At 40.4% G+C, this 25,481-nt stretch overlaps 2 protein-coding genes across 3 annotated transcripts; both read right to left on the reverse strand.

Annotated features, from left to right (window-relative positions):
* Nucleotides 1–64: 64 nt before the first annotated feature.
* On the reverse strand, nt 65–22,299 carry spout1 (SPOUT domain containing methyltransferase 1). 2 transcript variants are annotated; one of them, XM_033048971.1, is made up of 12 exons: nt 22,282–22,299; nt 15,436–15,478; nt 13,619–13,732; nt 11,778–11,937; nt 10,887–10,976; nt 7,659–7,708; nt 5,142–5,272; nt 4,728–4,800; nt 3,061–3,159; nt 2,862–2,964; nt 1,603–1,750; nt 65–644 (listed from the first exon to the last, which is right to left on the reverse strand). In XM_033048971.1, exons 1-12 carry the CDS (start codon nt 22,288–22,290, stop codon nt 582–584), a joined length of 1,083 nt encoding a protein of 360 aa, XP_032904862.1. In that variant the 5' UTR covers nt 22,291–22,299; the 3' UTR covers nt 65–581. The 2 variants fall into 2 exon arrangements, with proteins under 2 accessions (XP_032904862.1, XP_032904861.1); XM_033048970.1 differs by lacking the exon at nt 22,282–22,299 and adding an exon at nt 17,552–17,678.
* On the reverse strand, nt 22,027–25,332 carry endog (endonuclease G). The gene is made up of 3 exons (XM_033048972.1): nt 24,719–25,332; nt 23,757–23,866; nt 22,027–22,588 (listed from the first exon to the last, which is right to left on the reverse strand). Exons 1-3 carry the CDS (start codon nt 25,253–25,255, stop codon nt 22,306–22,308), a joined length of 930 nt encoding a protein of 309 aa, XP_032904863.1. The 5' UTR covers nt 25,256–25,332; the 3' UTR covers nt 22,027–22,305.
* Between the last annotated feature and the right edge of the window lie 149 nt (nt 25,333–25,481).

A 25,481-nucleotide genomic window follows, 5' to 3' on the forward strand; every position in this document is an offset into this window, starting at 1 on the left:
GTCTGTGCCTGTTCTGTGACAATTTTTCAAGTAACATTTGAACCAAAAATCAAACACTTCTAAAAAAAAAAAAATAGGGTTTTTACTCCACATAATGTCAATAATTCATAAAATTACAATTTAATAGCAGTGTTACACTGGAGAGATTCTGCACAGCAGTCAATAATCAGCCTACACGTCTTAAATGTGATTCCAAGAAAGGTTACAAGAAACTTTCCTGAACTCATGTGCTCAACTATAAAATCATTTATTCTGTGTAATTGACAGAAAATATCAGAATAGCAGTTGCATGATTACTCAGTTTGGATTCTCATCTACACATTCTGTATAATTACTTGAATGATTGAAGATGTTTAACATTACCTTTGGAAAATTGGCATTTTAAATCTTCCCCAAAACTTGTAATCTGGTAACCAATCTGCAGATTCCTAGGTAAACACCAACACATGCTGGGAACTGGATCTCTGTAATTTAGAGATAGCTCTAATTTCAGGCAGGAGAATGAGCAATGTCAGGTAATTAATCTTTCAAGGTTAGAATAAAAGATGTGATGCAAAATGTTTTCACCAATTCAACTTGAATTAGCTTTTGAGTGCTTTATCAATCTTTGGTCGCAATATAGAAAGAGTGATGAGGATAGCTTCCTGGAAAACAAAAAAGATAATTCACAGTAAAATCCATTCCCCAAACAGAGAGATATTGGTCTATAAGACATGCTAGTTTAAACAATTCACTAAACTCAGTTGATTGGTAACCCTACTTCATGTGCACACATTCCCAATATATCTCCTAATACCATGCAGCGTGATGCTGCAGCATCCATTTCCATTTGTGGCAGAGTTTGACTATTCTTTCCTAGCAAATTATTTCCTAATTTTGATTGTGAAAGGACTTGCTCTAATTTTTAGAGTAACTTCTCTATTCATGGTCTCCCAAACAATGGAATTAGATTACAGCCTACCCTATCAAGTCCCCTAAAAACGTTACAAAAAATTAAAGCACTTCTAAATTCTAGAATATGTATCCCTAGTTTGAACAGCCTTACCATGTAATTTTGCAAACCAGTTCTTATTCTGACAAAACTGCTGTATTCTCCCCAAAACTAGTATATTCTTATTAAGCTAGAAGACGCAGAACTGCTCACAATATGTATATTGTAATATACCAAGGGTTTTCTCCTATTTTATGTAGAGGCAGAACTCTGAGACTATATTGGTGTACTAGTATAGCACAATCACATAACTCCATGAATCCGCAGTTTGTAATGTCTTCAAAGCACATTAAGCTACAATAACACGTGAAAACCAAATGGATTTAAACCTGTTTCTACGTAATATCTGCCATGATTGATAATGTTACAGAACATGATGGTCCAGACTAGATTACTGAAAGTTATTTACATAGAAAATAGATGCAGGAGTAGGCCCTTCGAGATATGATCATGGCTGATTTAGGTACACAAATGCTTATAAAGGATCACAAGAACAGATTATAAGTGGGGAAGGTATTTCCCTGGATGCTGGATACATTCTACAAGCCTGATTTTGAATACATAATAAACCAGTACATTGTCTACTAGTGAGATCTTTAAGCAAAACATACCTCTGTACGAATGATACGGCTGCCTTGACCAGGGCAGGTGTTCAGGTAGTGGTGAAAGAGGACACAAGGATCTGTAAGGTTGAGGTTTGGATCAGCATCAACACTGGCCTCAAGCCCCTGAAGACCACCAAACACTATCAACATGTGCCTAATAACAATGACAAAACAAATTACATGCGATGAGACAAATCCTGTAAAAAGGTTGAGAATAGAATAATAGTCCTGTGTAATTAATTACCAAAAAGTGAAACATAGAAAAAAATAGAACTGCCATCTTAAAAAATGCTTGTTGAAGTTTGATTGATTGTAAGTGGGTTTATAGCAGAAAGCTACAAAATGGTAGTATTATAAAATTGGTCACTGAATTCTTTCCTAAAGATCAAGAACAATTGTGGCCTTAAGAAAAAGTAAGCCTAAATTCAATAACAGAGCTGGTTCTGGAGTAGAAAGTGAATATACAGGCAGAGCAGGTAAATGGTGTTCTGTGGGAGTGTGGATAAGAAAATCTTAGCGATATTGCACAGATCTTTGTCGAGACTGATTTTGGAATACTGCATGCAGCTTTGCCTTTCTTTCTAAATATTGTACATTCTTTGGAGTTACTACATTGATGCCTAAGATGATAAGTGGTCCTATGAAGAGAAGCAGAAGGAATTCACAGGTAGATGCAAAGGAGGATGAATTTCTCTAGAACCAGTGGGGGCGACGGGATGTGTATTTTGGACACAAAATCAGAGGAGAAGGAGATTGAGCTGAGGCCTTACTGAATGGTGGAACCAGCTTGCTGGGCCTTTTTCCCTTTTGTCCTATTAGATCAGGTGACCCTACAGACGGGAAGGGGTTAAGTCAGAAGCAGATGCAAACAATTAGCCAGTCCTTGCCTGAAAATAAAATGATTTCTGGAATGGGACTCACCTTTTCATTGCAATTTTGGGTGGGCAGATTAGATGATTACATCCTGCTTATAATATGCCAATATAGCTATCAGAGAAGGTAGTGCAGAAGAGTTAGATCACTTTATTTTGGAGAGATTATGTGGCAGGAAAATTGTAGATTGAAGAAAATTGCATAGAACAGAAACAAATCAAGAAAACCACAATGAATGTGTTACAAATAGATTCTGTAACTGGCACTCAGCGCAGACAACGTTATTAAATAAAGTAAGTGAATTTGCAGCCTTTCCTGAACATCTGCAGTCGCCAGAGTAATAGATTAAAGGATTACTTCTCCAAGTAGGGGCACACAACAGAACATCTTACCTGAATGTGGGAAGTATTGTGCTGTCAATGTCTGACCCTCGCTCAGATGTACCAATTGTAAGATCGTAGCCATCCTCAAATGGGCACTCTGTAAATACAGAACCTACCAAACACAGACAGTCAGGCCTTTTCCCATTTTAAAATGTTGTCCATGGGTTAAGTAACATCTACAAGACCCAAATACAGATTTAGAACTCACTGAGGCAAGAAGCAAGACGAACTGTGTAACCCCAGTACAGACCAGACTCCATTCGGGGAACGTCAGGGGCGATAACTGAACCCTTCAAAACTTTGCTCTCTGAAAACATTTAGAAGAATGGCTTTCAGAATAATGTGGACCTTCAAGAAACTATACCTCTTTTCAGAACAGTAAATGAAAGACACCGACTATAAAAAATCTTGCTGCCGTAATAGCACTTAATCTGTTGCCAAGCAATGGTCTAATAGAACATAATTCAGGTGCAGTAATATTCCAACAAGCAGTCAGTTATTTAAAAAGCGGCAAAAAAAACCCAAAAGCATTAAATTCTAAATGACATGAATGGTGAAAAAAAAACTATGGAAATAAATGGTCTCTATTTGTGACAGACGCTGTGTTCTAAAATACCACATCAGTAGGAATCAAAGATCATTGAGCTCTAGCCCGTTGAATTGTTGCACTATTCACTGAGATGGCAGCCCTGAAAATATCCTTTACTTTTATAAATTAGTCTAGCAAAAAATCTATTGTCAGGATTTTAAACTATTAATCGAACTCTGGTCAAGCTTTTTGTGTGAGTTATCTCCCCAAAAGCCTACCTCTGATGATTCCACACCAATGAAAAATATCATCTTTCCTCTATTTGCATATGCAGTTCCTTTCAAATCTTAGTTACAGATCAATTCACTCCTCTTAACAGTCTAGTTTTACAAGTCTTGTATATGATCCTGCCAAAACCCAAAGTGCTGGAGGAACTCAGTAGGTCAGAAGCATCTGTGTGGGGAGAATGGATAGGCCAAGTGGAATAAGTGACACCCATCTGCCATCTAAAACCCCCTCACCTGTATCCATCTATCACGTGCCAGGTTATGTCCCACTCCAGCGTCATTTTTCCTAGCTTTCCCCGCACAACTATAATACAGTCAGTCTGAAGGGTCCCAACCCGAAAGGTCATCTGTCCAATCCTGCCTGACCCAGTGTTCCTCCAGCACTTTGTGTTTTGCTCAAGACTTCAGCATTTGCAGTTCCTTGTGTCTCCAGATGATGTGTCCATATGACTTGGGTTCCCTGATAAATTTGGACTGCACTCCTGCTCAATATATCTTTTCTACAGGAATGTGCCTGTAGCACATGCATGATAAGCTGATGGCCGATGGTTTGGGACCCTTTTAACTGCTCTAGCTCATGGGGACGTAGCAGTTATAAAATTAACACCCTTCTTACTCATTCAGGAGTTTGTTTTTTAAAGAGATGCAGCATGGTAACAGACCCTTTGGCCTACTGAGTCCACGCTGACCATCGATCACCAATTCACAATAGTTCAATGTTATCCTTACACATTAGGGGTGATTTTTTAATGAGGCAGTGGAATTCATCTGCCACTGTCACACTGTAAAAATTATTACCAAAGAGGATTAACGGAGTTTGTAGCAAAATGCTTGAAGTTTTAAACAGTGGTCTAATTATAAGGCATTTTGTGTTCTATTCCTAACTATATATTTCAATGGTCTAGGAAATACAGAGAAATTTACAAAGTTAAAAATGTTACTCTACAGGTACAATGCCCAAAGAATGCTTCAAGAAAATGAATGGAGATTTTATCCAGCATTATAGAATCAACTTCAGATATAACTACAGATATAACCAGCATGTCCTGGTCCTTTTACCTGGATTTTCCATCTTGTGTAAACGAACTGTAACACGGAGGCCAGCTTGAAGTTGTTTGTCAATCTGCACTTCCTGGTTTAAATTACATAAAGCAAAATTGAAATTCCAGTTCATTACTCTCATGAAGTAACGTTCGCCAAATGAAAAAGAGGATACATTTGGAGGCAGGGAAGTGGGATTGTTCTTTCAAAGAGTTTACACAGAGTCCAGGAACCAATGAGCTTCTCTTTACCTTGCCTCACATTATCATTACAGTCTGATTAGTTGGTATAACTACTCATTAGCATGTCTGATTTACAATCTGATCAGCAACTTATTCAGATCTACTGCCAGCTTTTAGGAACGATGCAGTGAAAACAAGCTACAGTGCTTTGTATGCATTCAAATCAGAATTTGGATCCTTATATGCAAACCTTTCTCAAGCCACTGTTGACAAACGATCCTTTCCCGGGCTTAGAAGGCCTATCAACAACCACTCCCTCCCGATATTCTGCATCATCATCAATCCTCAGATGGTGTGGGCTGTCCAACGGATTCAGGACCCCTAGAACATAATGTGCAGAAATACATCTAAAAGAAAAATATTGCAAATGCTGGTAATCTTTAATAAAAGCAGAAAATTATAGAAATACTCAGCATTCATAGAGGACAAAACAGTTAATGTATCAATGTAATAATAACTGGGGCAAATGAGATACCCAGTTTTTAAGATGCGAAGTATGAGTGGAGGAAAAAAATACGGAAAAGTCTGATGGTTCCATACTAAGCCATGACTTCCAGTGGCAGTACCTGCTGCTAGCACGTACAGGCTTAAAAAAAAATCATAATGCAGGTGAAAATGTTAATTCATTTTTCTCTTAATTGATTTAGTTTATATTTAGTTTAGAGGTACAGCGCGATGTCAGGCCCACCGAGTCCATGCTGACCTTCGCTCACACTAGTTCTATATTATCCCACTTTCTCATCCATCCCCTATACATTAGGGGAATTTTACAGAAGCCAATTCACTTACAAACACACTCGTCTTTGGCATGTGAGAGAAACCGGACCACCACAGGGAGAACATGCAAATCCCACGCAGACAGCGCCCAAGAACAGGATTGAAACCGGCTCTCTGGTGGTGCAAGGCAGCAACTTGCCAGCTGTGCCACTTCTTTCATCAGCATTCGCCTCTGCTACAATGTTCTGCATGTGGTGTCTCCTGGTCCTTATGTTGGGCCATGGCCCCAACCTGGGAATCCATGCAGCACCCAAGAGAATTAGCAGGTTAATTATTATTACAACACAGGAGAGTCATTTGCCTCATTGAATCCGTGCCAGCCCCCAACCGACCAACCCTAACATCCCATTCACCCCATCTTATTTATACACATTAAATCTTTTTTTTAATTCCTTTTGCCATTTATCCACACTGCAGGATCATTTACAATAATCAATTAACCTACCAGGGTTAATTTGGGATGTGGAAAGAAAACCCAGAGCATCAGGAAGAATCCACATGGAGGGAGAATGTACAAACTCCACACTCACAGCAGCAGAGGCCAGGATCAAACCCAAGTAACTGGAGATACGAGGTAGCAGAGTTAATAGTTGCACCACCATACTATCCCTGAGATTTCAAATACAGGAGACCTATTCATGCCTTTGGAAAGAATATCTATTGACCCCAGTTTGTAATGACTAAAAATGTGTCTTTTCCAGATTTGGACAGAGTGCAGTAATTTCTAATCTTGTATTACTTTCAAAACAAGTGTTTAGAAGTCGAGTCATAGAGTGATACAGTGTGGAAACCGAGTGAAAAAGTTACCACTCAGATTCCTATTAAATCTTTTCCCCTTCACCTTAAACCAATGTCTTCTGGTCCTCGATTAAACACCTCTGGGAAAGAGACTGTACATCTACCCGATCGATTCCTCTCATGATTTTATACACCGCATCCTTCTGCGCTCCAGGCAATAGAGTCCCAGCCTACTCAACCTTTCCCTGTAGTTCCCTCTAGTCTTGGCAACATCCTCATAAATTGTCTCTGTTCCCTATATGAAGTATGTACCCTCTATGGAGTAAATATGAACCCTAGGTTTCACTAATGTAGATCTACGATATCCAATATAGTTGGGTCTGCCTGAATTCTGGTGCTGATAGAGGTGTTATTATTGTTCAACATCTAGAAGGTGTTAGGCAGTAGTTTGTTTTTGTGCCAAGGCAAATGGTGTTGAAAGAACCCCAGAGGGGGATACATATTGATAAACTTAAACAGTGACAAATGCTAACCAGTGACAAAGAGATAACCATACAGTAAAGCTGTACTGCATTGAGCTGTGAAATACAGCCCCATCCCATTTACAAACACCAGACCACTATTTCAATATCCCCACATCAGATGGAATTATGTACTTAGTTTTAACAACTCTGCAATAGCCACAGCTTTCAATAAGACCTTCACCATGCAAACCCTTGCCTACAAACAGCTGATGTATTCCACTCGGCACTCAGAAAGTTTACAAGGTTCCCAGGTAACAGATTTAACTAGGGAAAGGCACGCAATACAAATTGATGGTAATTAATGTCAATAAAATTTAAACACTTGTCCTTCCTCTTTTGTGCTTATCCACCTTTCTCTTAAATGCTGCCATGCCAGTTAATGCAACCACACGAGGTGGTAGTGACCAACTTCCACAATATAGCATCTTCCCAAAAGTTGCTTTTGAATTACTCTCATTCATTAATAATAAAACACAGAAATATGTCTAAATACTCTTGCATTCTTTGCGATATCCCAAAACACTTCCGCAGTTATGTAGGTAAAATGGCAGCCAGACCAGCACAACAAAACCACACACACACACATCCATTTATCTCACTGGTGTGCAAGTCACTTATTCTATTTGTAATATGTGGCCATCATATGGCATCATAACAGACTTGCTTACCTGCAAAATCTAGATCCCGATGTTTTGGAAAGAAGCATTTCCTAAGGTACCTGTTTACACGCAAAGCACATGTTAGTGTACAGCTAAACGTCATAGAGAAAAATGCATATGCTCTACATTTAAAGCAAACCTTGGTAGTTGGTTTCTACAATACAAATCCTAATCAGTGTTTGTGTATTTTACTAGTAAACCAAATGAGCTTAGAAACATAGAAAATAGGTGCGGGAGTAGGCCATTTGGCCCCTCAAGCCAGCCCCGCCATTCAATATGATCATGGCTGATCATCCAAAAACAGTACCCTGTTCTGGCTTTCCCCCCCATATCCCTTGAATCCCTTAGCCCTAAGAGCTAAATCTAAGTCTCGCTTGAAAACATCCAGTGATTTGGCCTCCACTGCCTTCTGTGGCAGAGAATTCCACAAATTCACAACTCTCTGGGTGAAAATAGAGTTTTCTTCATCTCAGTCCCAAATGGCCTACCCCTTATTTTTAAACTGTGACCCCTGGTTCTGGACTCTCCCAACATCGGGAACATTTTTCCTGCATCTACCCTGTCCAATCTCTAAAATGTTTTATTTGTTTCTATAAGATTCCCTCTCATCCTTCTAAATTCCAGCGAATACAAGCCCAGTCGATCCATTCTTTCATCATATGCTAGTCCCGCCATCCTGGAAATTAACCTGGTGAACCTACACTGCACCCACTCAATAGCAATAATGTCCCTCCTGGTTTAGGAAACCAAAATTGCACACAATACTCCAGGTGCGGTCTCACCAGGGCCCTGTACAATTGCAGTGGGACGTCCTTGCTCCTAAACTCAAATCCTCTCCCAGTGGCTTTCTTCACTGCCAGCTGTACCTGCATGCTTACTTTCAGTGACTGATGTATAAGGACACCCAGGTCTCGTTGCACCTCCCCTTCTCCTAATCTGACACCATTCAGATAATAATCTGCCTTCACATGCTTGCCACATAAACCTCACATTTATCCACATTATACTGCATCTGCCATGCTTCTGCCCATTCACCCAATCTGTCCAAGTCACCCTGCAGCCTCAGAGCATCCTCCTCATAGCTCACACTGCGCCCAGCTTTGTGTCATCCTCAAACTTAGAGATGTCACATTTAATTCCCTTGTCTAAATCGTTAATATATATTGTAAACAACTGGGGTCCCAGCACCGAGATTTGCGGCACTCCACCACTCACTGCCTGCCATTCTGAAAAGGACCCGTTAATTCCTACTATTTGCTTCCTGTCTGCCAACCAGTTCTCTATCTATGTCAATACCCTACCCCCAATACCGTGCTCTAATTTTGCACACTAATCTCTTGTTTGGGACCTTGTCAAATACTTTTTGAAAGTCCAGATACACCACATCCATTGGCTCTCCCTAATCCATTCTACTTGTTACATTCTCAAAAAAATTCCAAAAGATTAGTCAAGCATGATTTCCCCTTCATAAACCCATGCTGACTTTGGCCGATCCCATCACTGCTTTCCAAGTGCGCTACTATAACATCTTTAATAATCGACTCCAGCATCTTCCCCACTACCGATGTAAGGCTAACTGGTCTATAACACCCCGTTTTCTCTCTCCATCCTTTCTTTAAAAGTGGAGTTACCCTCCAGTCCACAGGAACTGATCCAGAGTCGAGAGAACATTGAAAAATGATCACCAACGCATCCACGATTTCTAGGGCCACCACCTTGAGTACTCTGGGATGCAGACCATCAGGCCCTGGGGATTTATCTGCCTTCAGTCCCAACAGTTTACCTAACACCATTTTCTGACTAATGTGGATTTGTTACAGTTCCTCCCTCCCACTGGATCCTCGGTCCCCTAGTATTTCCGGGAGATTGTTTGTGTCTTCCTTAGGGAGATAGAACCAAAGTACTCATTTAACTGTTCTGCCATTTCCTTGCATCCCAATATAAATTCACCTGTATCTGGCTGTAAGGCACCCACATCATTAATCTTTTCCTTTTTACATATCTAAATAAACTTTTACAGTCAGTTTTTATATTCCTCGCAAGCTTTCTTTCGTGCTCTTTTTGCCCCCCCTCTTAATTAACCCCTTTGTCCTCCTCTGCTGAGTTCTAAACTTCTCCCAGTCCTCTGGTTTACCACTTCTTCTGACCAATTGCTATGCCTCTTCCTTGGCTTTAACAATATCCTTGACTTCCCTCGTCAGCCACGGTTGAGCTACCTTCCCAGTTTTATTATTTCACCAGACAGGGATGAACAATTTCTGGAGTTCATCCATGCGGTCTTTAAATCTTCGCCATTGCATCTCCACTGTCAACCCTTCAAGTATAATTTGCCAGTCTATCCTAGCCAATTCCCGTCTCATACCTTCAAAGTTTCCTTTATTCAGGTTCAGGACCCTAGTCTCTGAATCAGCCATGTCACTCTCCATGCTAATGCAGAATTCCACCATATTATGGGCACTGTTGCCCAAGGGACCTTGCACAACAAGATCGCTAACTAATCCTTCCTCATTACACAATACCTGGCCGAGGATGGCCTGCACTCTTGTCGGTTCCTCCACGTATTGGTTTAAAAATCCATCCCGTATACATTCCACAAAATCCTCCTCCTCAGCACTGTTACCAATTTGGTTGGCCTAATCTATATGTAGATTAAAGTCACCCATAATAACCGCTGTACCTTTGCTACATGCATCCCTAATTTCCTGCTTGATGCTCTCCCTAATCTCCCTACTGCTGTTTGGTGGTCTGTATACCTTGTCGGACTATAGACTGTATTCCTTTAATATGGAGTCTCAACACTGAATGAACTTTGATTATTCCTACCTCTGAGAAATGTCTTGCACCAGAAAGACCCATTGAGGGAAACTGGGTCTGATATATTAAACCGTGGGTAATAAGAATTGGCCAATGATCTCTGTGAACCAAACAATTTCTCTCCAGCAATGCTCCAAATGGTCTAATGTAAAATAAATGTGGACACTTTTCAGCTACCTCCCATGTCTAAGATCAAGAATTGCTTTCTTAAAGGTGTTTGCCTCTCTCGTGACCTTTGGAACACGCAAAATTTAGAGTAAGCTTTTAGTACCCCCTATTTATACCTCTTTGTTTGGCTCAGTATTAACTTTTGTCTTATTCCACTTCTGAGATGACTTTTAAATAAATAGTAAAATATCTGTATAAATGTATGCTGCTCTTGTTTCGGAACTAAAAACACACTTTTACTCCAAAGTGACTCACTGTGGACATTCAAGGTACTGCAGGATTCGTGCAAGTTGAACATTGGCATGTCCTTTCCTTCCAATTCCACCAAATTCGCCTTCCACAGTTCTGTATTTACATAGATAGGTTCCAATGAAACACTCTCAATAATCAAACACTACCATATCTCTTATGTTGATTATCACTTAATAAAAGTGCTATATTAATGCAAATTAATAATCATATGGCTAGCTCCAATCAGTATAAGTGTCAACATTTGCACTGCCCTGGAATCTTCTTTATTTCTTAATCCACGGACACTATGCCGAGTTTAAAAGATCAAGGGAAGATTGGTCCTAAGCTATTGAAAATGTTAAAAAGATTGGAGAAGGATGATACAGAAAAACTATCTCTTCTGTGGGGTTATGCAAGACAAAGATTAAAAGTACAACTATAATAGGAAAGTATTCAGGAAGCACTTTCTAAATAAAATATGCAACTGTTAGTAAAGATCTGTATCTATTCCCTCCAAAAATTCATGGATTGTGGGGTGATGTGGATCAGTTGATAGGAATTTTGGGGTATCTATATTAAGAGATATGTGGAAAACATAGGTCAGTATGTTTTATGCACAGAATAGTAGAGATATAAATAATTATTAGATCAGGTTTAAGACAGTGAATGACCTCCTTCAGTATCTTTGTTCTGTTTTATATATGCATACAATAGGAAAACTGAAACAAACAGATCAGACCACAGCTTTTTTCTAAGCCCACATGAATTGGAAATAAACTTTACTTCATAACTAGGAATCAAATGACTGTAAAGTTTGAAACATCTAACCTTCAAACATTTTTTGTACATTGCATAATTAAATGTGTACCTGTTAGCCGTGAGGTACAAGTAATTAATATTTCTGAGCCATCTTACTTTGCATCTTCTCCTTGTTCATCAAAGACTACAATTTCATCCACACTGAACACCGTACAGGCACGAGCTATCTGTCCAGCCAAATATGTCCTGAATTCTGGAGATTGGGCATTGTCCAGAACTGACCCTGGTAATGCCACACTAATAGTATACAGTCGACCTATAAAATATAAAAATGGTCAGTATATATCATAAAATAGATGCTAATTGGCACAGTGGACTGTATTACAGAACTGCTTAATAATTCTTAATGCAGAATGGTGAAGGCCTTAATGGATTCTTCATCCTACCAAGGGTCAAATTTTAAATTGTATATACTTGTTTTAGATATAAAATTTTCAGCCTGTGTATAATTGTTTAAAAATATGAATAAACAATCTGAATAACATTTTTATGATTTATTTTCCCACATGTTAAACATTTCTTCAGGTTATTGTCATTAATGGTAGAGTGTTCTTATTGCTGGTCCTGTACTGCAGAAGCTGTGGAAAAGATGATAGCTTTATCGGTTCTATCAGGAATCAAAAACTGCTTTAACTAAACACCTGAAGAAGGGTTTTGGCCCGAAACGTTGCCTATTTCCCTCGCTCCATAGATGCTGCTGCACCCGCTGAGTTTCTCCAGCTTTTTTGTGTACCTTAACTAAACACCTTATGTCTTTTCAAATTGCTCAAAATACTTTTACAGACTGTTTCTTGTGATGTGCCATCACGTTGTAAAGCCCATCACAGGAACTGTTTTTCACACAAGAAGATCGCACCATCAGCAACAAGAAAAAATCTATTTTAGGTGTTGTTGAAGGAGAACTATTGGCATGGACAGTAAGATAACTCCCTGCTCTTCTTCAAATAGTGTCCTAAATTTCAGCAATCATTTTAAACTTAAGATGAAAGAATATTTACTTTATGTTTAATCTGCAAGTCATGTATATCTCTAGCATTTGATTGTAAATTACAATTATCAGACGACAGAAAATCTGCAAATACATATTTTAAAATAATCAAGCATCAATTGGCCCTGTTAAAGGTGATTTTACTGATCAAAAATGTATTGCATGTTTCTTAATAACTACATTTTGCAACCCATGTTTACAACATTAATCATAGTGAAGACACTGTAGATGGGCTATATGCCCAAATTTCCTCCATAATATTGACTCAGATGTAATGCTGAGGTTCTATTAGGTGCTGATCAGGTCACATTTGGAGTACTGTGAGCAAATTTGGGCCTCATATTTGAGGAAGGATGTGCTGGCTCTGGAGAGGGTCCAGAGGAAGTTTACAAGAATGATTCCGGAATGAGTGGGTTAGCATATGATGAGCAGTTGAGGGGGAACCTCATTGAAACTTACAAAATAATGAAAGGCATAGCGTGGATGTGGAAAGGGTGTTTCCACTGGTGGGAGTCTAGGACCAGAGGTCGTAGCCTCAGAATTAAAGAGCGCTCTTTTAGAAAGGAGGTGAGGAGGAACTTCTTTAGTCAGAGGGTAGTTAATCTTGGGAACTCATTGCAGGCTGTGGAGGCCAAGTCAGTGGATATTTTTAAGGCAGAGATAAACAAATTCTTGATTAGAACAGGTGTCAAGTGTTATGGGGAGAAGGCAGGAAAATGGGATTAGGAGGCAGAGATCAACCATGATTTAATAGAGTACTCTCGATGGGCCGAATGGCCTAATTCTACTCCTATAACATGACCGTAAAGGAAGCATCATTTCTGCCCATCCACCCCTCAACTGTGACGTAATAGGAAGAAATATGTAGACATTGGAAAATATAGCAGCTTTGTGTTATTTTAGTGATTATACCCTTATATTTACAATGTTCTGAATCTTTTCTTTGTACCTTTCAGTTCTTTTTTTTTCATTTGCTCCTCTATTGTTTTCTGCTGCTCCGCCCTTTGTTTATCAAGCTTCTTCAATAATTTTAATTCTTTCAATTGTTTCAGCGCCTGTTTTCCTAGAAACAAAAGAAAAATCAGCTAACAGTTTTTGTCATTAGTGGGTTAAACTGGCCAACCTATCACTTAATTCAAGGCCTTAATCTTTGTCATTCTTGTATTTAAATTCATCGTCAAGGTTCATTTGGATACAGGCAGCAGCTTACATTCTACAAAAAATGTTTCAAGACTGTAAAAAATGACATGAATGCAAAAATACACAAATAGAATACAAGTCCATGGTAAGTAGTTCAGTTTGCAATCTGTTGAGTTCCGTAGAATTAAAGTAGGATTAGGGTTGTACAAATTAGTTCAAGGACATGACGGTTGTTGAAAAGTAACTATTCCGAAACTTGGTGGTGTGAAGCTTCAGGCTGCTGTATGTTCTGCCCAATGGTCTTTATCTGGGTGGCAGATAGAGTGGAGTGCTGCATGGATCAGTGCTTGGGCACAACTATTCACAATACATAACAATGTTTTGGATGAGAGAACTAAATGTAATATCGCAAAGTTTGCAGATGACACAAAGCCTGAATTGGGGGGGGGGGGGGGGGGGGGGGGGGTAGTGTGAGCTGTGAGTAGGCTGCAATGTGCTCCAATGTGATTTAGAAAAGATGGGTGAGTGGACAAATGCAATAAATGGGGATAATTGCAAGCTTTTAGAAACAGATTATCTGAATGGTGATAGTCTGAGAAAAGAGAAAGCGCAACAAAACCTGAGTGTCCTGTTACACTAGTTGCTGAAAGCAAGCATTCAGCTGCAGCAGGCAGTTAGGTAAATAATGATGTTTTGTGGTTGACTGATTAAAAGGTACAATAGAGAAACAGGCCCTTTGGCCCAACGAGTCCATGTTGACCATCGATCACTCTAATTTGATGTTGTGTCACTTTCGCATTCACTCTCTACACACTGGGGCAAATTACATTAATTTACAAACCTAAATGACTTTGGGATGTGGGATGAAAATGGAACACCTGGAACTAACCCACACAGTCACAGGGAGAACGTGCAGACCCCACACAACAGGACCCGAGTATAGGACTGGAATTACTCCCTGCAGCTCTCTTCGGCCTTGATGTGACCCTATCTAGAGTTTTGCATGCAGTCTTGGTTGGGCTGGTCTAGACTGATTCCTGGGACGGCGAGTCAGATTCATGAGGGGAGATCGTCAGTGATCCTATTCAAAGGATTATGGACGAATGAGAGGACATATTATAAAACCCTATAAACTTCTAACAGGGCAAGATAAACTAGATACAGGGAGGATGTTACTAATGGTGGTGATTCTAGAACCTGAGATATACTCTTCAGAACTTAGATAGGAGAAACTTCTTCACCCAGAGGGTGAAGGCAGTGAAGGTCAAGTATTTAAGGTATTTAAGTATTTAAAGTATTTCTTAAAGCTGAAGAACTAATAAGCTATTCCAACTCAGATTCTATGATTTTCCAAAGCCTCTTTAGGAACAGTATCTTGTGCATAAGAGCAGCCCGAGGGGCCAATCCCTTCTACTTTTTCTCCCCTAACCTTTAGGAATTGGCTGGGTTTTTCACTTGCAAATGGCATCAAGAATATTTACACATAGGGTAAATAGGAACTATACACAAATCACTGTCAATAACCATTCCATCCTCATGGCAACAGGAAACCCAGGATAATCAGCAAAAGAAAACATAAGAGGGAAATAAACTGGAATATTAATAAAGTAAAAATTCAATACTCACTGGCATCTTTTGATTTCTTCCAGTCAGGTCCGGTCATTTCACCCTGAGAGAACACCAAGTCAATAAATTATATAAACACATACACCATGTGTGTTGATCAATAAAACTCACAAAAAGGTGTATGCTATTGATATTCGTTATCTGTGGAAGATATGCTTCCACTTTTTATGCAGAAAAAATTCTAGTCAGATAAGAACAAGAAAAAGGCAGAGGCTAGGTGGTGCCTTGAGCCTGTTGCAACATCAAATAAGATTGTGACTGATCCAATTGTGGTTCCACTTTCTCAAAAATATTAGCTATCCCTTTGACCAAAACCTATCTATCTCAGCCTTGATAATATTCAATGAATCAAACTCCACAGCTCCCTGGAATAAAGTTCTTCAAAGATTCACAACTGACAGAAAGTTCCCTCATCCATTTTATGCTGAAAATGCACCTCCTTGTTTTAGATTTCCTTCTGGGGAAAACATCCTTTTAGCAATTACCTTATGAAGGACCTGAAAAATCTTACGTATGTTCTGCTCCAATAAATACTTTTAAAGTATATATCTCTTCAAGTGCAAGCACCGGTCGTACGTTACATGCTATTAGCAATGAGGTTATTAGCTGTAAAGGATCAGTTTATGTGCACATAATAAGTAGCAAAAGGCTATTCAGACTCAAGTCTGAAGAAGGATCCCAACCCGAAAAGTTGCTTGTCCAATCCCTTCACAGATGCTGCCTGACCTGCTGAGTTCTTCCAGCACTTTATGTTTTTCCTGTTAGCAACAGGCGAGGGACCAGAATACTGAAAGCTCTAGACCAAAAAGCTAATGTTGTGCCTTTATTGGTGCTGGGTCCACTGTTGTTTGTCAGGTATATTAATGCTTTGGATGAAAATATAGTTGGCAGAATTAGTAAATTTGGTGATATAGAGCACAGTGAAAGCTATGTAAGATTACCACAGGATCAAATTTAACTTGAAAGGTGGGCCAAAGAATGCCAGATGAAATATAACATGGATGTGCAAAGTGTTGTATTTCAGGAAGTTAAATCAGGCTAAGATTTGCAGTGTTATTGAACCTAGAGATCAATGGGTACAGGTACACAGTTCCTCCAAAATGGCAACACGGGTAAATGCTGAGTTACTCCAGCATTTTGTATTCATCATAGAGTACAGGAGATAGACACAAAAAGCTGAAGTAACTCAGCGGGACAGGCAGCATCTCTGGAGAGAAGGAATGGGTGACGTATCAGGTTGAGACCCTTCTTCAGGTGTTGGGACATCATGTTACATGCTTTACACGATATAAAGAACCAAATCAAGACATCAGTGAGACTGCACTTGGAATATTGTGTATAATTATAGTTACCTAGTTGTAGTTTGTAATTAAGTTGAAAAGTGTGCAGAAATGACTCTCAAAGATGTTCCTGGGACTGAAAGGGTTAAGTTACACACTTTTCCCCCCGCTAGAGTGAAGGAGACTTAAGGGAGATTATTTTGAAGTATATAAAATCATGAGAGGCATAGATGAGGTGAATGATCACTGTCTTCTTCTCAGGGTAGGGGAGTCTAAAGGGTATAAATATAAAGTGAGAGGGGAAGACTTAAAGGAGATCCACGTTTTCCACACAGGGTGGTAGGAAAATAGAACGGGCTGCCAGAGGCGAATACAATCATAAGGCATTTAAAAGGCATTTTTGGACAGGTACATGGATGGGAAAGATCAAACGGGGTTAAATGGAGTAGCTCAAATAACAACGTGGGCGGCACGGACGAGTTAGGCCGAAGGGCCTCCATGCTGTACGATTCCAATTAACATAGAGGGAAAACACCATTTAAAACTTTATTTGCACCTCTCCGTTCCTTCTACCGAAATTGGACAGACTATTTACACTGCCGTCGTTTATTCTTGATGTGGAAACGACACAGGAGAAACTCCCCGCGGTTTAAATTAAATCAACGAGTGCCCAGCAATACCGGCCCCGCCGGCCGCTGAGCCTTTGCTGCCTCACAGCGCGGTCGCGGGGGCCGCCAAAAGCCCGTGGGCGATTGAGCGAACTCCTAACCCCCCACACACACACACGCTTTAAAATGTCCTTCTCTGCATCTAACGATTGCCATGGAGGGACTCACATGCTTCCCCTTCCACCGCGTCGGCGGCCGCTGCTCGCCGGCCATCTTGGCTTCCCCTCGGTCGTCAAGACTCAACAAGAGGCGCTGCCATTGGTCGCCGACGAGGCCTAGCAAGCCACGCCCTACAATGGCTGCAGAGCTGGAGAATGGACAAGTTGCCTGCCTTGTGTTCAAAAAGGTGCAGGGAAATGAAGGGTCAAGAGTGTTTTATTGTCATATGACCCAGACAGAAGAAGAATGACATTCTCACTCGCAGCAGCACAACAAAATATGTAAACGTTGTACTCTGTAGTGTAAACAATGTAATGGACGAGAACAAAAGTTCAGTGCGTATAGGGTGATTTCACGAAAGGTCACTGGAGCGTAAATCCCCACTCACGTGACCGAAAATTTTAACTGGGGGACAAGCGTCACTTCCGGTACATGTCAGTGAATGTGAAAACACGCACATTCACACCCGTTAAAAACATCGAAAACGGCCAGGTTTTGAGCTGCAATTAACTGTGACAGTCGGGGTGACCGTGAGGAACAGCTACTTAAATTTACAGTCCAAAAAAAAGATAGAAACTAAGGTAAATACAAGAGGGAGCTGAAGGTGTAAAAACGGCGGAAGTTGATTGCCGACATTTTTCGTGGAGATTTAAAGATCCAAAATATCGGGAATTATCGCGTTTGCTCGCTGCATTTCATCAAAAGTGGCATTATTGACGTTTTATCTTTATTCATTTGTTATATGAAAAGTATTAAAAGTTAGAAACCCGTCAGTAAAATTGCAAAATCGCCCATGGTTCTCGGGTGGGTTTTAACATGCAAAATGAAAACGCTTCTGAAACTCCATTCACCATTTAAATAATCGTAAACTTGCATCTCAGTAAAATTGATTTCCAAACGCATTGATAGTTTACGATTAATTAAATGGTAAATGGAGCTTCAGAAGCGTTTTCATTTTGCATGTTAAAACCCACCCGAGAACCATGGGCGATTTTGCAATTTTACTGACGGGTTTCTAACTTTTAATACTTTTCATCTAACAAATGAATAAAGATAACAAAGCCAATAATGCCACTTTTGATGAAATGCTGCGAGCAAACGTGATAATTCCCGATATTTTGGATCTTTAAATCTCCACGAAAAATGTCGGCTATCAACTTCCGCCGTTTTTGCCCCTTCAGCTCCCTCTTGTATTTACCTTAGTTTCTATCTTTTTTTTGGACTGTAAATTTAGGTAGCTGTTCCTCACGGTCACCCCGACTGGCTCACTTAATTGCAGCTCAAAACCTGGCCGTTTTCGATGTTTTTAACGGGTGTGAATGTGCGTGTTTTCCCATCCACTAACATGTACCGGAAGTGACGCTTGTCCCCCAGTTAAAATTTTCGGTCACGTGAGTGGGGATTTACGCTCCAGTGACCTTTCGTGAAATCACCCTATACATTCAAAGATACACACAAATATATCTGTGTGTGTGTGTATATATATCTGTGTGTGCATATACACATACAAAAACAAACAAACAATAATAGTGCAAAAAGACTAAACCGATGCCCAAGTCAATATAGTTCAGAGCTTATTTGGTTGGGGTTTAATAGCCTGATGGCTGTAGGGAAGCAGCTATTCCTGAACCTGCATGTTACAGTTTTCAGGCTCCGATATCTTTTTCCCAATGGCAGGAATGAAATGAGTGCGTGACCATGGTGGTGTGGGACTCTGATAATACTCGCTGGGTGGTGAATAAGGCCTTCGTCACACTTGCCTTAATCGGTCAGAGTACCGAGAGGAAGAGTTGGTCTGTCATCATCGTCCAGCTGTACAAGAAGTTGGTATGGCCATATTTGTAGTACTCTGTACGATTCTGGTTGCACCACCCTCTGCATGAAAAAGTTGCCTCTTTGGTCCCATTTAAATCCTCCCTGCTTCCCTTATACTTATGCCTTCTAGTTTTAGACTCTCCTTTGCTGAGGAGCCATTCAATTTATCTGCATCCCTCACTATTTTTTATAAATCTATAAGTCACCCCTCAAACTCCAAATGTACTGGGGAGAAAAGCCACAGCATATTCAATCACTCCTTAAAATCCAAATCCACCAGGCATGGTAATATCCTGGTAAATATTGTTTAGCACTCTATCCAGTTAATGACATCCTTCCAGGAGCCGGGTAAGGATTCATTGTAGGAATCTTCAACTGTCTTGTCCCAGTGGCCAGAGTGTTCCTTCCAAAATGGCAATGTAAATTTGCCCAAATATGAATGGATTTACCTTCACAAGTTGCAACTCCAACATCAACAGAGTAGCTCCATCATCATCAGTACTATGCACACAAACCTGTTTTCATTATCCAAAAATGGACGTGATTTGCCATGGAGGGAGCGTAATAAAGATCTACTACTATCTTGGCTTGTGGGATGGGAGATCAGGTGAGATTGAGTAGACGAGGATGGTGTTGTCTAGAGTTCAGAAGAATTAAAAGGGATCTCAATTATACTTTTAAAAAAATCTTGTGCAGATGAGCAGGATGGTACGGTCAAGGTAGAGAATCCAGAATGGCAACAATGAGCAATGGAGGAAGTTCCAAGGGCCAACGGATTCAAATTCCTTAGGTAGCAGAAATATCTGGGTCCAAAACAGACCCCACGTGGTCTGATTTTTGAACCACTCGTTAGGACTGCAGACCAGAATTATGAGTAAATAAATGCATAGTGATCAATAACAAATGATAAAATATTTTACAGTGCCTTCTTTCATCACACAAATGTATTGATTTTGGGGAGTTAAACACTGCATAATGTTTCAGTGTCCTACGAAAGACTGATCAAAATGAGATGGGAAAAAAAGTACATTTGAATACGAGACATTTCAAGCACCACAAACAGAGAAGTTAATCAAGCAGTTTTATTTTACAAAATGGGGGGGGGTTGCAAGATGAACTCTCATTCTTCTTCAAATAGAATGGGATTTTTTTCAACACTCAAGATCGCAATGGGAGATTTGATTTGAAGTCTTTCCTTAAATGTAAAACTCTGAGTCACACTACTACAAATTTGAAATGTATATTCTCAAAATTGTGATATTAGCTGTTCATTTCCACGCAACATTATCTGAGTACTGTCTGGTGGGGGAATTAAAAGTAAATTAATCATTTGGAAAATAATTTGAGAAAAGAGAATAATGTACTCATGCAGCATACTGCCTTTTTCAAACTTACATCAATTAATTTGGATAAACCACAGCAACTCTCACTCCTCACCCCATCAACCACCTTTTGACAGGGATTGATTGGAAATTACTGCTAATAACTCAAGCCCAGACAACCCAATACCAACTAGGCCCAGCGCAAATTGGAAGAACAGCATCTAATATTTCACTTGGGCAGCCTACTCCCCAGCGGTATTAATATTGACTTATTTAACTTCAAGTAACCCTTGCTTTTCCTCTTTCTATCCCTCCCCCTTCCTGGTTCTTCAACCAGTCTGACTGTCCCCCTGATTAAATGTTATCTCTGTATGCTTCATTGTCACCATTTCTCCTAGTTAACAATGATCGATTCTACATTTTCCTTAGTCTACATCCCCTTTGATGTCTCATATTCACACTGTGCACTACCTTATCTCTGTGTCTCCCTCTCCCCAGACTCTCAGTCTGAGGAAGGTTCTCGACTCGAAACGTCACCCATTCTTTCTCTCCAGAGGTGCTGCCTGTCCCGCTGAGTTGCCCTAGAATTTTGTGTCGTCCAACAAAGCAACATCAATGCACTACATAAATAACTAGTTTTGATGACATGGTGTTTTAAAAGGTAATCAAAGAAGCATCAGATTCCTAGATACACTGGGATTCTAAAGCCAAGCATTTGTTTTACCTTCCACTGAGTGGCGAGGATCACAGGCTTAGGGTGGATTGCTAAAGAAGCCTCAGATATATATCAGGCTATAAATCGGGTATCACCTCCACCATATGAGTTGTGATGGTACAAACAATAGGCCCACCATTATTCTTTGTTTTGGGGACAGAGCCTTCTCCAGCTCCCAGGCTCTGGAACTCCCTCCCCCAACTGATCCGCAATTCCGTGTCCCTCACCATCTTCCAGTCCCGCCTCAAGACCCATCTCTTCACCTCTGCCTATCCTTAGCCCCACGTCCCCCTCCCTTTTCATCTGTGCTTGAATTGCCTCATATTATGTAGTGAATTGAATTCTGTCTTTAATTTGTGTACTAGTCATGTCTCTACTATTTATTTCATTCCGCTTACATGTTTTTCCTCTACTTGCTAAATTTTTGTACGGTGTCCTTGAGACTCTTGAAAGGCACCCATAAGTAAAATTTATTATTATTATTATTATTATTCTTTCACATGTCTAAATGGTGAATAAATGCTGGCCCCAATGGCCACAACGATAATTAAAGAAAAGGAACCACCCCCATCTGATCACTGATAGCCACAATAATGCCTAGAATAATATTTTGGTTGAGAAAAAAACAGATTTTTCCAATAATTTAATTGAGCTTTCTTTGCAGTTTTGAATGTAATAATAATCTCAAATAAACAAATAACATAGTATTAAGAATGGTGCATAAAATATACAAGGTATACAAGGTATAGCTACATAAAATATACAAGGTATAGCTACATAAAGTAATTTGGAAATTAAGGATAAACGTTACTTATTCAAGCCATAAAATGAAGCGGTACAATTTGTTCAGGAACAAATCTTTATCCCCTGTCCTGATAATTTCCTACCTCAGTCATTGTCCATCCTGTCATTTATTTGCTACTGCCAGTTATCGCTTTCAGGCTATTGGTTCTTTTCAGAATGTTGCTGACAAACAGAAGGCCAGATGCCCGCTCAATGCTCTCGATTGGCACCAGGAAACGTTCAAGGGGAATGTTATCCAAAACTGGCAGATTTGGCATCACATACGACTGCAATTCGATTTCCCCGCTGTCTTTCTCCAGTATCACCACTTTAAAGATGTGTGTTGGAACTGCAACGTTATTCTTCCCGATGACTTGATACTTAACATACAACTTCCCATCCGATTCCTTCCTGATCAAAATATAACCAAATTACTCAATTTTAAAATAATTTTAATTTAGATGGCCCGTTCATGGCCCCAGGAAGTCCCAAAGTGTTTTTACAGGCAAAGTGCTAAGGGAGTGTATATGTTATAATGCAAAAAGTGTTGTAACCAATATACACACAGTAAGGTTTTTTAAGCAACAAGAAGAGTTTCGGCCCGAAACGTCGCCTATTTCCTTCGCTCCATAGGTGCTGCTGCACCCGCTGAGTTTCCCCAGCAATTTTGTGTACCTTCGATATTCCAGCATCTGCAGTTCCCTTTTGAACAACCTGTCTTGGTGTTGTTTTGAGGAAAAATATTGGCCAAGAAGAATTTTGTTGCTCTTCCTTGCAGCAGTGACACATGATTGTTTGCTCCAAATTAATAAGATAAACAGAGCATCAGTTTGGTGTCTCAGCCAAGAGGCAGCACATTAGTGATGTAGTATTTATTACCTGAATTGACATGGAAACTTAACTTACTCAGACCAGTGCTGTTTAGAAACAGGCCCTTCAGCTCTCTGTGTTTGAAGTAGGTAATACATTTGAGGGGGAGCAACCTCTTTTAGACTTTATATGAATTCCTTTTTACTGTACCTGGTGTTTTTTTGAAAGTGCAATATTGCTCATTTGCCATTTCCACCTATATCTTGTACTTGGTGTCTAATAGTAACCAGCTCCCAAGACTCCATTAAGATTGCAAGACCTCCCTTCCCCCACTCGTTCTTGGTCAACTCTGTGATGGGTCCCAGAGCAAGAGCTGCAGAATTCGGGAGGGTAGATATGAATTTGGTAGTGTACTGTTGTTCTATTCTTGTCACTCTCATTCCCTTTCTCCGTCTCCTCATCTTTTCACATCACTTAACCAAAGATGGCAACCTTCCCTTAACTCGCCCGAGTTCAATATATGAATCTCAACAATCTATAAAGCTATTTGGTGAACAAAGGCATTGGGGCAGAATCTATCCTGTTCACATTCTCCAGAAAGACTCGAATGTAACGAAGAGCAGGGAACCTTTCCCAAGCTGTAAAGCCATGCGTTGCTCTGTCTGCGATCAACTAACACCAACTGGGTACTTGCTACGAGATCTTCCTCAAAAGCAATACTTTCACATCTGCTATTGTAAGTAACCCAACGGAAGGGTCAGAGTCATACCTCGGCAAATAAAGGGGTCCCGTGCAAACGTACACATTTTTATTGGACTTGGTCAGACTCCGACAATACCTCTCCAGATTGTTCCAGGCATTCTTATTTAAATCAGGATTCTAAAGGAAAGAAATGAAGTAAATCTAAAACTAGCACAGAAAAGGACAGTATATAGATAGTAAAATGTGTTTAAGTTACCAAAATGAAAATAAATTCCATTGTTGGTCCAGACTGCATGATCTATAAACATATCCCAACTGAATCTAACTATGATTCACTTCTTCCCCTCAAAACTGAAGGAATGTTATGCTTCAGACTGTATGCATGTCCTTCTCAAAGCAGCTTGGTTTTCAGCTATAAAAAGCTATGTTTTATCATAAACTTACCTTATCTCAGAATGAAAAAAATAATCAATAATAAAGCATACAACATGGAAAGGGGTCCTTTGGTACAGGGCAAGTTCTTTTAAACTCAAGAGTGTGGTGGATGCCTAGAACACAGTGTCAGGTATGGTGTTTGAGGCTGATTTGATCGTGGCATTTTTTAGGCTTTTAGATATGTACGCGGATATGCAGGGAATGAAGGGATATTGATCACAATACAGGCAGAGGAGATTTGTTTAACTTAGCATCATGTTTGGCACAGACATTGTGGGATGCTCCTATGCTATACTGTTCCGCTCGAAATGCAGCAGTACATTTGTTTCAATTATCTCTTGAACATATTGTTATTTAAATAATTGGCAACTTGGGTCTGCACCCTATCACAAGCATTCCCTCGGTTCTCTCTCCACTTCCTGTCTTTGCAACTTCGTCTTCTCACCATTGCGGTTCTGATGAAGTTCTAAATCTCCAAACTTTCCCTGTGTGTCCTTACCTCGTTGATATCTCCCGACCTGCTGAGCATTTCCAACTTTCTGTCTGTGTGTCGAATTTATAGGATCTGGAATGTTATGCTTCCCTACTGGTTACCTGAGGCACCATGTTGCTGAGGTAGAAGGTATCATCCATGCATTTCTGGCTGTGCTTATGGTTAGCGGCTGCTGCCAAGTGACCCCGGTCGAAACCGCTACCTTTGAAGTCGCCGTTCTGTGCTCGGTGGTATTCATGCACAGACTCATCCTCCCTAAATACACAACGATTGCGGTCGGAGCCAGTCAGGCCCAGTCTGCCCGCGTCCAGTCGCTCCAGCACCCACAGGGCGTTCCTGGTTCGTGGGTCATAGGCCAACACGTATGATTCGCGGGTCTTGATGTGGGACAGAGAAGGGAAACCGAATTTCATGATTTCGGTCGAGTTGCCGAGGGTCAGCTGTGCCGGACTGACCGGCACAAAGGACTCGTTGGCAACGGCATCCGCGGTTACAGACGGGATAGGGATCACGGGGCAATGGAGGAAGGAATCGGAAGCATCTTGGTGCCGGTGAGCTCCGTATCCCACCCCCAAACCGGCCCCTGCAGCCAAGGAGACTCCCGCCAACAGCCACCGTGAGCTCAGTGCGCGGCGCATTCTAGAACCTTGCAACCTCTTTGCTTGCAACTTTTTCTGTGAATGGGACTGTGTCAATGTCACACGCCTGGCGCATGCGCGGCGCCCGATACAAATGTAACCGACGCGAGTAAGTGAAGCCCCAATGTGTCCAAATCAAACCCATATCAAAGTAAGGAAGGCAGTATCTCTGGAGAGAAGGAATGGACGACGTTTTCCTGCTGAGTGCCTCCAGTAGTAAAATAGT

This window comes from Amblyraja radiata, chromosome 32 (assembly GCF_010909765.2).
Source record: "Amblyraja radiata isolate CabotCenter1 chromosome 32, sAmbRad1.1.pri, whole genome shotgun sequence".
Lineage (NCBI taxonomy): Eukaryota > Metazoa > Chordata > Chondrichthyes > Rajiformes > Rajidae > Amblyraja > Amblyraja radiata.

Excerpts from the sequence above, each read along its gene's own strand:
- spout1 (XM_033048970.1), bottom strand. The coding sequence starts at position 17,596 with ATGGCCGGCGAGCAGCGGCCGCCGACGCGGTGGAAGGGGAAGCAT. Across the intron at positions 15,479-17,551 it reads CGCGGTGGAAGGGGAAGCAT|GGTGAAATGACCGGACCTGA; the intron begins GTGAGTCCCTCC and ends GTGTTCTCTCAG. Across the intron at positions 10,977-11,777 it reads GAACAAGGAGAAGATGCAAA|AACTGTGGAAGGCGAATTTG; the intron begins GTAAGATGGCTC and ends ATGTAAATACAG.
- endog (XM_033048972.1), bottom strand. The coding sequence starts at position 25,255 with ATGCGCCGCGCACTGAGCTCACGGTGGCTGTTGGCGGGAGTCTCCTTG. Across the intron at positions 23,867-24,718 it reads TCAGCAACATGGTGCCTCAG|AATCCTGATTTAAATAAGAA; the intron begins GTAACCAGTAGG and ends TCTTTCCTTTAG. Across the intron at positions 22,589-23,756 it reads GGACCCCTTTATTTGCCGAG|GAAGGAATCGGATGGGAAGT; the intron begins GTATGACTCTGA and ends TATTTTGATCAG.